Source organism: Artemia sp. Qi Xiang Cuo, chromosome 3, assembly GCF_049724085.1.
Source record: "Artemia sp. Qi Xiang Cuo chromosome 3, ASM4972408v1, whole genome shotgun sequence".
In the NCBI taxonomy this organism is placed as follows: Eukaryota; Metazoa; Arthropoda; class Branchiopoda; order Anostraca; family Artemiidae; genus Artemia; species Artemia sp. Qi Xiang Cuo.
The window spans coordinates 74,610,474-74,626,586 of NC_142796.1; the positions used below are offsets into that span (position 1 = coordinate 74,610,474).

Here is a 16,113-nt window from a genome sequence, read left to right on the forward strand (position 1 = left end):
TCACTGCTAAGCTTTTTATTTTAAAGTACGCCCGATTTATTTCAGGCTCTTTGAAAATTGGAGCCAAAGCAGGAGGAGGCTTTCCATAAAGATGGCGGTTTTTAATTGCATCTCTAAGTGCGATTGAATAATTTTTAGCAAACTGTGGGTTGATCGACTTTGCAGTCTCTGCGGTAAGAATGTCCATTTTTTGTTATAGTGGATGCCTACATGGCTAGGAATATGCTGGAAAGCCACTGTTATGTCAATCTTGTATAGAGAATCAAGCTGTTCTCTTATCTCCTGCAAATCAGTGTCCTTTGCGTTCCAGGTTAAGGTTTGGATTAGTTTAAGAGCAGTCTGAGAATCCGAGAAGATTGCTACTTTGCTTAAATGGGGAGGTATATTTTTGACCACCTCTAGTGATTCAACTATTGCTGCCAGTTCAGCCGTCAAAACTGAGGAGTTCAATGGGAAAGGCTTTTGAATGGACAGAAAGGTCTGTGGAATTATTGCTGCTGCGGCAGATTTATTCCCTACTAGGGATCCATCAGTATAAATGTGCAGATGATCTTTAAACTCTGTAGCCTTTTTTCTTAAAAATTCAGCCCTAATTAGTTGGTGTGGGTTATTCTCCTTTTTGTCTTGTATAAGCTTTAGGCTGACATTTGGTTGGCAAAACTTCCATGGAGGAGGGAACTTAAAAGAATCAACCTGAATTTTATCTAATGACCAGTTTGGACAGAGTGTTGAAAAAGCTTGCCATGATGCGATCCAGATTTTATTCTGCTGCCTAGCGCTCCCAAGACAAAGAGTGAAAATGGGGTGCCGCTCCCCATAAGCTTGGATCCTGGTATAATATTTAACAGTGGCTTTGGCTATTCTCTCGCTTATAGGAACAACTCCTGTTAGTTTCCTGGTACGATCACTAGAAGTGTGTGGGTACAAGCCAAGAGCCAGTCGGAGTGCCATGTTCTGGATAGTTTCCCATTTCAACATGTTTTTTTTATTGGTATGGCCATAAGCAACTATCCCATACTCCATTTTTGGCCTTATATATTGTTTGTAAAAAGTTCCTAATACAGTTGGTGAGTTTCCCCATTTTGTAGAGGTAAGTCTTTTTAGAATTACAATCCTTTTCAGGCAGACCTCTTTCATCACCTCTACTTGTTTATTCCAAGTCCATCGATAGTCTATTTTCAATCCCAGTAATCTGTATTCTTTGACTAAATCAAGTCTCTCCTCCAATAATTATTTGAGCCATTGGAGTGGAAATGTTTTTGTTATTGAACATCATCGCTTTTGTTTTTTGGGCTGATACGCTCATTCCAAATGCTTTGGAGAATCGAACTAATTCGTTCAGAGCAGCGTTTAACTTTCCAGTTGCTTCATTATTGCTGTATCCTACTTTCCAAATGGTGGGGTCATCAGCAAAGGCTGCTAGCCCTAAACTCTCACTTGAAAATTCGTGCTCGGATAGAAAGAGGAGGAAAATAAGTGGGCTAAGCGGCGATCCTTGTAGTAAACCCTAATGTAGTCTACAAATAGAGAATGTAGCTTCATTGATATTTACTTTGAAAGTACCATTTTTGAGAAAATCAGAGGTGAAATATATGCATTTATATATGAAGTCCAGTGTTTATAAAATCTGACGAAGTTTATTCTCTAAAATTTTGTCAAAAGATTGTTCGAACTAAAAAAATGATGCTACGAGAACCTTCTTTTGACTGTCAGCATTTTTAATATCCTCCTCCAGCATGAGAATACAATCAATTGTGTTGAAGCCTTTCCTAAAACCACACTGCTGTTGCGGAAAAAGGCCTTTATATTTGCAAAACCATTCAAGCTTTTTCTTTATCATCTTTTCCATAATTTTTCCAAGGACGGGTAAGAGTGATATAGGCCTGTAAGAAGATAGCCTTTCTGGTGGTTTGTTCGGTTTATTCACAGGAGTAATTATTGACTTCTTCCAAATTTTGGGAAAAGAACTTTGCTTCCAGGATTCGTTGTATACATCGATTAGAGCTTTTCTAAATCTCGGCTCTGAATTGGTTAGCATCAAGTAACTTATTTCATCCTCTCCAGATGCTGAGTCCACATTCACTTCCTCCAGAACTTCGAGAAGCTCTCGTTCTGTAAATGGTTCCAGAAGTTCCTCCTTGGCATTTGCTTTGTTGTGGAGTTTACACAAATGCGGGGTGAGATGAGGAAATGTAGTGGGGGCTGGATGTTCGAAACATTTGGAAAAGGCGTCTGCTTTTTGTTGGTTACTGGTAAGGAGAATGATGTTATACTGCAATGTCGGTATCACACCATCTTTGGGATTTTTCCCCGCCAATCGATTGATGAAGGTATGGACATTTGAGAGTGGGCTATTCATTGTCTAGTTTATTTGAGAAAATTTTCCATGTTGATCTTTTTGCATTTAGGACTACTTTTTTCACTTTAGTTTCTGCTCTACGAAGATGTATAAGATTCTCTGTGCTAGGAAATTTTTGAAACCTGTTTCTAAGTTTGCGTTTTTCATAAACGACCTTTTTACAATCATCGTTCCACCATACTTTGTTTGTCTTTTTTGGTTGGCGTAGTGTAGGCTGGTTGGAAGATCTTGGAATGGATTCTAAAGCAGCTTTTTTTAGAACACCTGTTAGGAGTTCGGCGTTTTGGTCAACCTCCAGAGCTTGAAAAACCGCTTCATAATTTATATTACTCAAAATGCGTTTGAACTTTTGCCAATGAGCTTTCTTGTAATTAAATCTAGAGGTCGGTGGCCCAGTTTCACAGCTTACATCATTTATTGTGGTCAGAATAGAAGAATGGTCTGTCTTTAGGTGTTGTACATTGTGTATTGTTACATGTGGAAGTAGATATGCTGGTCCTATCTGTAGGTCAATTGTTGAGAAGCTTCCGTTCCTTATCTGGTAATAGGTGTTTAGACCAAACGGTATAAGGACTAAAGCATCTGGGACCTCTAGAATTGCTTTTTCAATGCTCTTTCCTGCAGTGTTTGACTGATTTACATCCTCCCACAGGGAACTATGGGCATTAAAATCACCACACAAAATTGTTTTTTGCCCGGTTAGCTGTTCGCGTAATACATCAAAAATTGGATTTCTTCCATTGGGATTATAAAATGAAAATATTTTAAGGTGATCACCATTTTTTAGGTAAAGAATGACCCCAACCACATCTACATTGTGATTATATGATTTAATTGGCACTGCAGAGTGAGATAGATTATTTTTGACAAGTACAGCAACACCTCCACCCTTGGGGTCGGAAGACCTATCTTTTCTATATATTTTGAAACCAGGAATGCTAATCTTTTTTATCTCATGTAGATTTGTCTCTCGCAGACATACAATGTCGGCATTATTTGTGCTTAGCCAATTTGTTAAATCTAGAAGCTTAGTCGAGTTTAAGGAAATCACATTCCATTGGAGGATTTTTAGTGCATTAAGGCCCATTATTTCCTTCTAGATTTGCCATATCAATTGTATCATTGTCGCTTGCAATGGAGAGCAAATCGTCTTCCCTTGCTCTTTTTGCTTGCTGTTTTTGACTAGTTTAGGTGCGAGGTGCTTTTTTCCCTTTGCTAACTCTCTTTAAGTTTACCAAATCTTTTCCATTTGCCTCTTTGTTTTCACTTTTTTTGGGACAAAACGGGGATGGTTATTGCACTTTTCAGGAGCTGAAAATCAGCAGTTGCAGAAGCCCAAATGGTTGGGCCAAGAAGTGTTGTGGTGGCTTTCCTAGTCATAATTGCCTTCACTTGCAGCGTTTCTCCACTGGATTGGATCAGATGGCTAACTGCTAAATAAGTGGCAATTTTTTCCAATTCGCTTGATTCTGAGGCTGCCTGTGGTCTGTGCTAAGAAGATTGTGTGTCTTTTTTTGTGTTTGCTGTGTTGATGGTAGAGGTGTAATGCTATATATTTGCTGTTTTTGGTTAGCACCTCTGCTGCTTTCCAAATCGCTATTTCGAGGTTCTCACACTCTCTTTCGGGGGTATGGTGTGGAGGGACCTGGTGTTGTTGTCAGTCTTTGAGCTAATTCTGAATTGAGAATTCTTGCTGCTACCACAGAGTACGGAAGTCTCATTTGGTCTGACGACCTTACTGTAACAGCTCTTTTCTGATAGGAAGGACACATTTGCTTTTGCAGGTAAGAGTGCCTATATGTTTTACAAATCTTGTAGTATGCTTCTCTTGCTGTGCGAGCATCTTGATTGTGACCCGTTCCTCCACACTGTGGACAGGCAGGAATCGTTTGCTTGCAGTTATTTTTGGTATGGCCGTGCATCAGACAAATAGTGCACTGGAACGGTTTCGGTTTGTACTGTTTGTACCATACTTTTTGGCCGTACAGATACAATCCAACTTTTATCTCATTTTGGCTGGTTATCAGGACAGATTTACTGTCCACTAGATCGCCATCCTTCTTTTGTCGAAGTCTAGTTACAGTTGCTGGTTCTACTAGCCGTCCTGATGCATCTAGTAGCTCAAGCTGAATTTCTTCATTAGAAAGGTCCAGTCCATATGCCACATATTTGCCTTTTTTATTACAATTTTACATTCGACTGTGGTACCTGCAAAAGATAACGTGTTAGACTTTTGAATCAAAATGTTTGCCAAATTTTCATTTTGAAAATAAATGTCAGCCATACCTGATCTAAGAAGACACACATCAAAATTAGCTTTTGCAGCCGAAAATATTAATTTCCTTAAATTTAGGATCTCTTCTTGTTTAAACGGCTCTCCATTAGTTTTCCTTATCAAAACTGAGATTGGATCTGTTTTGATTATGTTTTCTTCAATATTAGGCTGTGTGTTTGGTGAACATCTTGATCTTTTTCTTGGTGGTGTAGGTTGAGATAGTATCTAAAAATTTTCGTTCTTGGTAGCTTGGATTGTTTTTTCTTTTTCAGCTGTTTGGTTTTTACGGATACTAGCATGCTTCACAGAAGTTGATGACTTGGGAGGGGATCTAAGAAGCATTCCTCTTCTTTTTCACTTTCGGACTGCCCGTGAAAAGCTTCTCGGTTCCGCCCGAAAATAATTCCTTAAATTGTGGTGTGGCAATGCTTATATGGTAATCGGCAAATAATTCAATTCCTTAGGGACTTTAAAAGATAAATCACAATTTAATGAACACTCTAGGTCTATGCAATATGGAAAAAATCACAGAATATAAGAAAAATGCCCATGTCTCACAAACCGAGGCAATTTCCAATTTGAACTTTTTCACAGTCCACATGGTTTTGTTTTGTAAACATAAACTTTAAATTTATCTCTTGAAACCAAATTTTAAGGTTTTTTCTTCTTGCATCCCTATATTGTCAAAACTTTAATTAGTTAGTCGCATATAATAGCCCAAAACCTAACCTTTAATTTAAGCTATTGTGAGACTCTGGAAGGCACAGATAGCAAAACATCTAACTTCAAAACTTTTGTTTTACTTCTTGCTTCAACTGTTTTGCATGCTGACTAATGGTCTGCGTTGTGCAGGTACTGATCTCCTGATTTGATGCCTTTGGCCAAAAGTGCAATGCATGGTTGGGGACAAATCATCCAAGACTTTAGACTTCCCATATTTTTCCCCAAATTTCTTCAGGTACCCATTTAGAGCTGGGTTGACTCTGGTTGAGCTTACAGGATCACACCATTGACCCCTGTCCCAAACCATAAAATCAGCAATACCAGGACTTGAACCCCTAACCTTTTGATTTTAAGTCTGGAGCACTATGCACTTGGCTAACCCTGCACTAAGGTAGCACAATTTTTTTCAAAGTTCATCAGAAGTCACTTCCCAGGGCATAATCTAGGTTCTGGGGATATTCCTGAAAGTTTCACTCGCCAAACTCCACTGCCTCCTATGTTAGCATAAACTCCCTCATATAGAATGTTACCAATGAAAATAAGGAATGTGGTGCTGCTTTAAAGGGTGGAAATGGCACCTTTTTAGATGAATAAAACTCCAGGAATTTTTCCATAAGCTGAACTTTACACCTTGAAGGTCTTTTGAAGCATCTGTCTTCTTTATCTTGCCCCTCAAAAAGGGGTGCCATTAAATAATTGATGGACTTTGGCAGATTTGTGCTATAAAATGAAAGTTCCAGAAATAAATCGACAGTACACACATGGCCTAAGGATAGTGCTTTGAGTATCATAAATTTGCTTAATTATTGTTTATTTGGTTGTAAAAAATTGAAAAATATTCTACCCATATCACTTATCTTAAATTACTTTATGAGATTGCAAATTGCCTGAATGAAAACTTTTGTACAAATTTTGCTAACATACCAGTAGACATTCTTCCACCAAACACCCCAACCGATGAAGTGTCCTCCCAGGTGTTTCGTGTTTCCGTTGCCACTGATGATGTTAAAAAAAAGAATAAAGAAGCTTGATACAAGTAAATCAGGTGACCAGAACAAACTTTGCCCAAGGCTCCTTAAAGCATGTAGTTTTTGCCCATCAACTTACAGGATCCTCAGTGCCATTAGGAAAACAACCCTGTTTCATCACTTTTGATATGGCTGTCAATTATTTTGTCTATTCTTTATTTGATTCTATGACTCATATGTGTAAAATTGTTCTCTTCAATATCAATCCAAACCATTTTACCTTAAATTATCTTAAATTGTAGCTTGGAGTAATCTAAGGATTTTTCCTTGTGAAGCTCCAGAGTTGATGATTGAAGTTGTTGTCATTGTTATTTAGTGACCAGGTGCAGTTGGATGATCAATAGCTTTCCATTCGAGTACACCCCCCCCCTCTCTGGAAATGTATACCCCCATACTCTGATTTACACAATAACAAACTTTGATTTTTTTAAAACAAAGATGAAAAGGGAAAGGTAATTTTCAAACTCTAGGTGTCAATTTTCTCTTCCGATTGGTATTCCTGGCAAGTTATAATTAAGGTAAGGCCTGTGTCACAATGATGCCAAGAATTGTTCAGATTTTCTGGATCTTCTTCATCAAACAATGACCAATGAGTAAATTAATAATTCTAACTTTATTTTTGAATAATTTGAAATAAAAAATATGGTCTATATTTTAAGTATGGGAAAAATTACAGGGGTGATTTTGGGGAGAATTTCCACAGGGGGGGGGGGTATTTTCCAGGGAAAATATGTCCATGGAGCTTTTTAATTGAACAAGAACCCTTTTTGTTATTTCATTTTTAAAAATGGAGAAAGAAACCAAAGTGCACTTTTTAGGTGCCATATGGCATTTTGTGATTGCCTTATTAAGTCAAATTTATAAAAAAAAAACAATTAAATATAATAATTAGTCTATAAATGAGCCCATAATTAGCTCTCTATGATATCCTAGTGTCCAGCCCAGTCTTTTCATTCCAGAAATGTCTTAAATGAGCACTTAATCACCTCCCTATGATGTTCCAGGGCCTCAATAGTAACAATGATAAAAAGGACATATCACTCCTGCCCATGCAAAAAAGTGATTTTTTTTCTTGTTGTTCAAGGAGGGAGGTTATAATTTTGCTCTATGAGGTTTTGACAATGGCGATTTAAGGGGTCTAGTTTTCAAGTTTTTAAACAAGTTTTCAGATATCTTGGAAACACATTTAGACTTGTGCTTTTCACAAATGTTCCAACACAATTTTCCCCTGAAGTATATCCCATGCCCCTTGACTTTGTGGGTGTGGATCCCCTCTTGCAACCCTCCTCCCAATCAAAATTCTGGAGCTATACTCCTGGTAAAAACTCCTTGTTTCATTAACTAGATATTAAAAAAACAAGTGCAGAAAGTTATACATTCTCTGTAACAGAGTTTCATTCTGATTTAAGTTTATGCCCATGCATGTGCAATTCATGTCTGATGCAGGGGTTTGGATCTTTGTTTGTCACCATTTTTGGTTTGCTAATGTATAAAACATGTCCTCAGAAAGTATATTAAGTATGTATCTTAATATTATTGAATATCTTGGAATTTTTTTTGTAAGTAAATATAGCTTAATTCTCAGTGCCAGCCCTGCCCTTCAGTATGCTGCATCTATCAGCTTGACACCATCACCCCTAGAAGTTAAAAACAAATCCCAGAGTGCATCACTGGAGCAAATTAGTTTTTCAGCTTTTTGAGAAAGGGTACTGAATTGTTACATATAAAGGGTATCTTAGACAGTTACCTGTATGTTTTTTGGAGATCCAATTTTCTTTTTGGGACTTCACTGCTCCTCTCATAATTTTGTTACAGATTTTCTATTCCAATCTACTTCTATTCCTGATAGAGATTGAATATTTGAATTGAATCAAAGTAAAAGAAAGAATATCCTTGACTATATATTTCCTCCCAGATGTCCTCCCATTTTTTTTTCAGTTTAACTTCTTTTGGGATGTTGGTCACTCTTAACTAGACAGATGGTAATGTGTATACCCTGACACTACTACTACTAATACTAACAACTCACTGCAGCACCAAGCCGCCTGAGGCCAACACAGCTATGCATGCTCCTCCTCCAACCCAATCTATTCAAAGCCCCCCACTTTACACCCTCCCAGGAAGTTCCCATTTCTCTTAAATCTTTCGTTACAACATCCTCCCACCCCAACTGGGGACAACCTGCTTTTTGTTTGGCCCTAGACAGTTGGCCGACAAGGACAATATTTGGCAATCTGTTATCCTTTATCTGCAGAATGTGCCCTAGCCATCTTTCTCTCATTACAGTCCTAGAAAGTGGGATTGGATCACACTTTTCGTACATCCACTTTTTGAGATACAGTCAGTCAGTCAATAATTCAATAATTAAAAATTTCCACATGTACTTTTGAAAGAATTTCTGCTTAGAAATTCTCTGTTAAGGGTGCATACTTATGCAAGAGGGGTACCTGAAATTGTTTTCTCGGTCTAATCCTCAGTGTAATAGTTCTACACTGTCAGAATATGTTATCTTAAAAAAAACTCTCTTATTAAATCCATTATGCTTCAAGAGTTAGAGTAGGTATACTTTGGTACAAAGCAGGACCAAGTATAGGCCTAAGTAGTAAGTACAAAAAGGAGCTGTAGGTATTTTTAGGATCTTGATTTGTTTCGCCTCTTGCATATTATTTTCTTCATTTGTTTGCCATTCAGTGGCTTATCGGAGAGTGGGCCACAGGGTCTTGCCCCCCCTTCCCGAAATTCCCGAAATTTTTTTTAAAGAGTTTAATGTCTTACTCTCAGCAGTCTCCTCTATTTTTTGTTGTATTAATTAAAAAGAAAACTTTCCGAAAAATAAGAAAACTTTTCCTTCTATATGAAGTGCCTCTGGGAAAAAACTTTCAATTTCCATCAAATGAGCCCTCTATGAAGTTTATACGAGCATCCCTTCCATAACAACCATATATGCCCCCAGGGCATAACTTACAACGCCTACCCCCGGGCCCTGGGGGGCTGTGTCGACACCGGAGTTTTTTGTTATCTGAACTTCGAATTAGTTTTAACAAAACGTCTATCTCAAAATTTTTATCTGATGCATTTAGGGCGTGGAAGTGGGGGGGGATTGTTGCCCTCCGATCTCTTTATTGACTCTTAAAAAGTGAGAAAGAACCTTCAATTTCCAATGAAATGAGCCCTACGATGTTTATACGAGCATCCCTTCCGTAAGAACTATATATGCCCCTAGAGCATTACTCATAACGCCTGCCTCCGGGCCCTGGGGGGTTGTGTCGACAAAGGATTTTTTCTCATCTGACCTTTGAACTATTTTTATTTAAATGGCTCTTATACAAATTGTATCGGATGGGCTTCGGGAAAAAAGGGTGTATGGGGGGGGGACAGTTGCCCTCGGATATGTTTTGACTTTTAAAAATTGAACTAGAACTTTAAATTTCCAATCAAATGAGCCCCTCTGAAGTTTATACGAGCATCCCTTTCATAAGAACCATACACACCTCCAGGACAACACTTACAACGACTATCCGCCGGGCCTGGGGGGGGGGGTTGTTATCTAATTTTTGAACAATTTCCAAAAAACTGACTATCACAAAATTTGTAGCGGATGGGTTTGGAGAAAAAAGGGCTTGAGGGGGGCTAGTTGCTCTTAACTCTCTTGACTCTTGAAAAGTGTACTAGAACTTTCAGTTTCTAATCAAATGAGCCCTCTATGAAGTTTATACGAGCATCCCTTTCATAAGAACCATACATGCCCTTAGGGCATAACTTTGAACGCCTTCCCCTGGGCTCTGGGGGGTTGTATTGACACCGGTGTTTTTCTTATCTGGCCTTTGAACTATTATAAAAAAAATGTCTATCTCAAAATTTTCATCAGATGGGTTTGGAAAAAGAAGGTGTGAGGGGAGGGGGGTAGCTGTCCTCAGATCTCTTTTGACAATTAAAAAGTGAGCTCGAACTTTCAATTTCCCATCAAATGAGCCCTCTCTGAAGTTTATGCGAGCATCCCTTTCATAAGAACCATATATGCCCCAGGGCATAACTTACAATACCTGCCGCGGGGCCCTGGGGGGTTTTGATGACACCTGAGTTTTTGTTATCTGACTTTTGAGCAATTTTTAACTTAATGGCTATCTCAAAATTTTTATTGGATGCATTTGGGGAAACAGCGGCATGGGGGGTTAGCTGCCCTTTAATCTCTTTTGAATCTAAAAAACTGAACTAGAATTTTCAATTTCCAATCAAAAGAGCCCTCTCTGAAGTTTTTACGACCATCCCTTCAATAAGAACCATATTCCCCCAGGGCATAACTTACAACGCCTGCCCTCGGGACCTGGAGGGCTATGTCAACCCCGGAGTTTTCGTTCTATGGTCTTTGAACTATTTTAAAAAAAGGGCTATCTCAAAGTTTTCATCGGATGTGTTTGAGGAAAAAAGTGTGGAGGGGGGCGGGAGGCTAGGTGCCCTCCAATCTCTTTTGACTCTTAAAAAGTGAACTAGAACTTTAAATTTCCAATCAAATGAGCCATCTTTGAAGTTAATACAAGCATCCCTTCCATAAGATCCATATATGCCCCAGGGCATAACTTACAACACCTGCCCCCAGGCCCTGGGGGGGTTGTGTCGACACCGGAATTTTTGTTATGTTAAGTTTGAACTATTTTTAACAAAATAGATATCTTAAAATTTTTATTGGATAAATTTGGGAAAAACAGGGTTTGGGGGGTGGCAAGCTGGTTACCCTCCAATATCTTTTGAAGCTTAAACAGTGAACTAGAACTTTCAATTTCCATTCAAATGAACCCTCTCTGAAGTTTATACGAGCCTTCCTTCCATAAGAACCATATATGCCCCCAGGGCATAACTTATAACCCTTGTCCTGAAGACTGTGGGAGGAGTATCCTGTTCAAACCTACAATGTCCAGAACTTTCAATAGTGCTAAGAAAAAGTGCTGTCCATCAAGCCTGATTGGATTTGTTTGGCAAATCAGCTTGCTAAAGTAGAGTGATGGTTGCTATACAGTTACTGACAACTATTAAAAAGGGCATTAACAATTTCAATTTTCAGTCAACTGAATCGTCTTTTTTGTGTTTATAATAGTTCTTTCTATAAGAACCTTATATGCCCCCAGTCATAACTTACAACCCTTGCCCGGAGGGCTCGGGTGGGGGTGGGGGGGTGGTTATCCTCAAAAACCTAATTTCCTGAATTTTCAACTACGTTAAACAAAATGGCTATCTCAATGTTTTGATTAGATGTGTTTGGGGAAAAGTTGAGCGTGAGAGGGGGGGGGGGTAGTTTCCCTCCAATCACTTTCGACTATTTAAAAGGGCACTAGCCCTTTGAATTTTCAATTGAACGAGTCCTTTTTGAAGTTTCTACGATACCCTTGCCCCCTTACAACCCTCGCCCTGAGGGTTGGGGGGAGCGTCCTCCCCAAAAACATAATATCTATCTCGAAATCAACTACGCTGAACAAAATGGTTGTCTCAAAATTTTGATTGGATGTGTTTGGGGAATTGGTGGGTGTGGAAAAGGTGTTAGTTGCTTTCCAATCACTTTTAACCCTTAAAAAGGCACTAGAACTCTCGATTCCCAATCGAATGAGCCCCTTTTGAAGTTTCTACGACGACCACTTCCATATGAAGTGCCTCTGGGAAAAAAATAATAAATACATAATAAAACATTGGAGCCGTATGGCCTTTACTATAGGCAACGCTTTAGCGTTGCCTCTGATGCTTTGATAATACTTTGGAAGTGCTGCACAGCATTAAAATTTCTCCCCTTAACAGATCTTTTATATATCTGTCTAGGTCTAGATACTAAAATTTTAAGATCTCTCACATGTCCTTAGTCAAGTATTGTCATTCCCTCTATCATTCCATCCCTTTGCTTGAGTCTCCAACAAGTCTTATTTCATGCTTATTGTGATTACGTTTATTTGGGTTGAAAGTTGTGTAAGCTATTTTGCTAGTATTTGACCCAACATGACTCAGGGATATTAAAAAAGAAAGCACAATATACATTGACAGGTATCGTTATGGCAAAGAGAAACTGTCTACAGTCTTTATATCATTTTATTTTCAAAAACATTGCGTTGAGCTGACGAAGATGGTGCTTTGGCTCCCATTTTTTTCAGCTGTTGAGGCAATGATAGAAGGTACTCAGCTATTCTCATTCTTGGCAAAACCATTCCAGTCAAAGGGACTATTAATGAATTACCTTTTTTATTGCAGCTTCATACATCATTTCCCTTTTTTCATGTTTTTAAATGCCCGAGAAAGATTGAACGTTAAGAATGAACCAGATTAGCCCTATTACAACATTGAATTGACGCTAACTGTCCAGATAAGTCTTCTATAGGGTGTATATATACAATTATTGTCAACTATGTTGGCCAACATGAAAACCACCACAATGGTCTAAATACCTTATTTCACTTCAACGTCTAATAGAATGGTTTACTTTTAAATCCTACCCGGGGTAATACACTAACTTTCTTTCATACCTCGGAGAAGCTACGAAGTTCTATTAGAGAAGCTATGCTGCATAGCAGAGTAGTTTTTTTTTAAGTGTTTTTTTCTAATTTGTAGTTTTAGGGTATGAATACATTGATCGTTTATCTAGTCTTTTTTCCCTCAAAATAAGAAAACATAGAATGGGGAGGGTTCTTAAATTTCTTGGGAAAGATGGGGTGAAATGAAGAAGGATACAAAAACTAGACCTACAGTGGCTGCTTTATTACAAACTTTATAATCTCATACCTCAAACTGAAAAAAGCAGCTTATATGATTTTTGCTCGTTTTAGCCAACAATATGTGCCATAAAATCCATGTTTAATAAGAGAAGAGGATTGTTGATGAGCCAAACGTATGCAAGAACGGATTGTTTGACGACCTCAGTTGCGTTTTTGTCCCCTATCTTCTGAGAACTTGTTCTATTTTCCCATTTTTTTAACCTGGAGTTGTTTGGTAACCGTAACTAGATTTCTGATTCTTGAAAGTTGGACTGAATGTGTTAGAACTGGAAACCAGGAAAGGGTTATGAATTTCCTGAAATAGTTAATCGGAATGTCGAAGGTATAGTGACAACACTTCGTCGTTTTCAAAGTGCATGGCTCCAAAAGTATTCATTGGTGGTGTCCAACCCTTCAAAGAAGGTGCGTTCTATAAACACTGCTTCCTATTTGTGAATCTGAGACCAGTAAAGGCTCACATCACACGCTTGAAAGCTTAGTTTTGAATCCATATACTGACCTTAAATATGCTCTTGCTGGCTTCATTTATGTTGATGAAAGACAGTATCATGTTACTGCAGTACAAAAACCTATGATGTTTATGAAAATACAAGACGAAAAAACCTTCCATTTGACCAGCAATCGAATTTGGAAGATCACTAGCAAAGAATTTAACACCAAGAAATGTTAAGACCAAATGTTGAGGCTGTTCTATTTTGTGGTTATCATGAACTAGCCCTATGGGGTTTTTGTGAAAAAAGTTATCTCCTTACTAAAAGTGTTGAAAATGAAGGGGTATTCAGAGTTTTGTTAAGATTGAATGGATTGCGGAACCACAAAATTGTGAGGGTGTTTCGAATCATCCGCTAAAAGCCCGAAATATGCATCTCATCTAGTGCAGAATGATATCGTCGATAGTGTAGGCATTGTCAAAAATTGCAAATAAGTTAATTTTATATTGGCTGATGAGACGAGTGATGTAATTTCAAAAATTTAGCTTATTCGTGTTGTCTGTTCCTATGATGATCATCAAATAGACCAAAAATGTTTTTTACGTTTCAACACTGACGAATGACTTCACTGGCATAGGCCTTGCAAAGCAGATTATTAGACTCTGCTTAGAGTTTGGATTAGACATGAGCAACTTAGTTGGAATTGGCTTTGATAGAAGTATTAGCATGTCCGGTTGGTACGATAGCAGCCCAGACAGCTGAAAGTGTTGGGACACCCGCCTCAATACCAAGACGCCAACATCGGTGGTTCTCCTCTTCAGACACTTTTTTTTTTACAAAGACTTTGTCTTTTCTTTGTTCTATAAACACTGCTTCCTATTTGTGAATCTGAGACCAGTAAAGGCTGACATCACACGCTTGAAAGCTTAGTTTTGAATCCATATACTGACCTTAAATATGCTCTTGCTGGCTTCATTTATGTTGATGAAAGACAGTATCATGTTACTGCAGTACAAAAACCTATGATGTTTATGAAAATACAAGACGAAAAAACCTTCCATTTGACCAGCAATCGAATTTGGAAGATCACTAGCAAAGAATTTAACACCAAGAAATGTTAAGACCAAATGTTGAGGCTGTTCTATTTTGTGGTTATCATGAACTAGTCCTATGGGGTTTTTGTGAAAAAAGTAATCTACTTACAAAAAGCGTTGAAAATGAAGGGGTATTCAGAGTTTTGTTAAGATTGAATGGATTGCGGAACCACAAAATTGTGAGGGTGTTTCGAATCATCCGCTAAAAGCCCGAAATATGCATCTCATCTAGTGCAGAATGATATCGTCGATAGTGTAGGCATTGTCAAAAATTGCAAATAAGTTAATTTTATATTGGCTGATGAGACGAGTAATGTAATTTCAAAAATTTAGCCTATTCGTGTTGTCTGTTCCTATGATGATCATCAAATAGACCAAAAATGTTTTTTACGTTTCAACACTGACGAATGACTTCACTGGCATAGACCTTGCAAAGTAGATTATTCGACTTTGCTTAGAGCTTGGATTAGACATGAGCAAGTTAGTTGGAATTGGCTTTGATAGATGTAGTGGCATGTCCGGTTGGTACGATAGCAGCCCAGACAGCTGAAAGTGTTGGGACACCCGCCTCAATACCAAGACGCCAACATCGGTGGTTCTCCTCTTCAGACACTTTTTTTTTACAAAGACTTTGTCTTTTCGTCACATAGCAACTATGTGAAGAACTCGATCTGTGCTTTCTTAACCACTGAGCTACAGCATTTCAAACCCACCTTCTGTTCCCTTGTTTTTTGTTGATGCTGTATTAGCCATGGATGTGATGAAACTGCTAAAATATAACCAGTTCTGTTTCTCTGAGACTAGCCTCCTTGCCGAGCTATCTGTCTGACACGTCAAATGTAGGTCTATAGACGAGTCGCATCATCCTAATAAAGTTTCTGAAACTCATGGTACATGCGATGACTGCTTTTTTCCAACTATACATTCACTTTTGATGGTATTCTCCCCCTTACCACGACATCTGCAGAGCCTTTATTTAACGCACTAAATCAGCTTAAACATACCTCCGAAATCAGACAGGAAAGGGCAAGTTGAATGGTCTTGAACACATTGCAATGTCAAGGTGGATATTGCTAATGTTTCTAAGCGACTTCTGGAGGAAATCAACACGGATCAAAATATAAGAAGTTTTTACGGTGCTTATGTTGTTTTGTATCTGATTCTAAGATAAGCAAGATTAGAGCTCTTTAGTTTGGTTAATTGAACTTATTATTTATCTTTGTTTAGTAGCATAGTAGTAAATAAGCTCAAAAGGGGGACCATGACGGCAATATACTTAGCTGCTGGTAAGTTTCTGAACTTTGGGTAGTTTTTAGCTCCTGGGCCCCGCCCAAATGGAAATCCTAAATACATCACTGCTGCCATTCCTCCTTTTGACAACATTTCATTAATCTTTTTTTTTACAATGTTATTTTATGTCATTTATATGTATGGTAAAGTTTTATTTCCTTATT

General features: G+C 38.2%; 2 protein-coding genes across 3 annotated transcripts in view; one reads left to right on the forward strand and one right to left on the reverse strand.

Moving 5' to 3' along the window:
• Positions 1-16,113, forward strand: part of LOC148954519 (sex-lethal homolog) — an 81,283-nt gene that overhangs the window by 29,014 nt on the left and 36,156 nt on the right. The window lies entirely within an intron of this gene.
• Positions 37-1,023, reverse strand: LOC148954520 (uncharacterized). Its single transcript, XM_089086312.1, has one exon. The coding sequence runs from the start codon at positions 1,021-1,023 to the stop codon at positions 37-39; it is 987 nt and encodes a 328-aa protein (XP_088942438.1).

Coding starts and splice junctions, on each gene's coding strand:
- LOC148954520 (XM_089086312.1), bottom strand. CDS start 1,023: ATGGAGTATGGGATAGTTGCTTATGGCCATACCAATAAAAAAAACATG.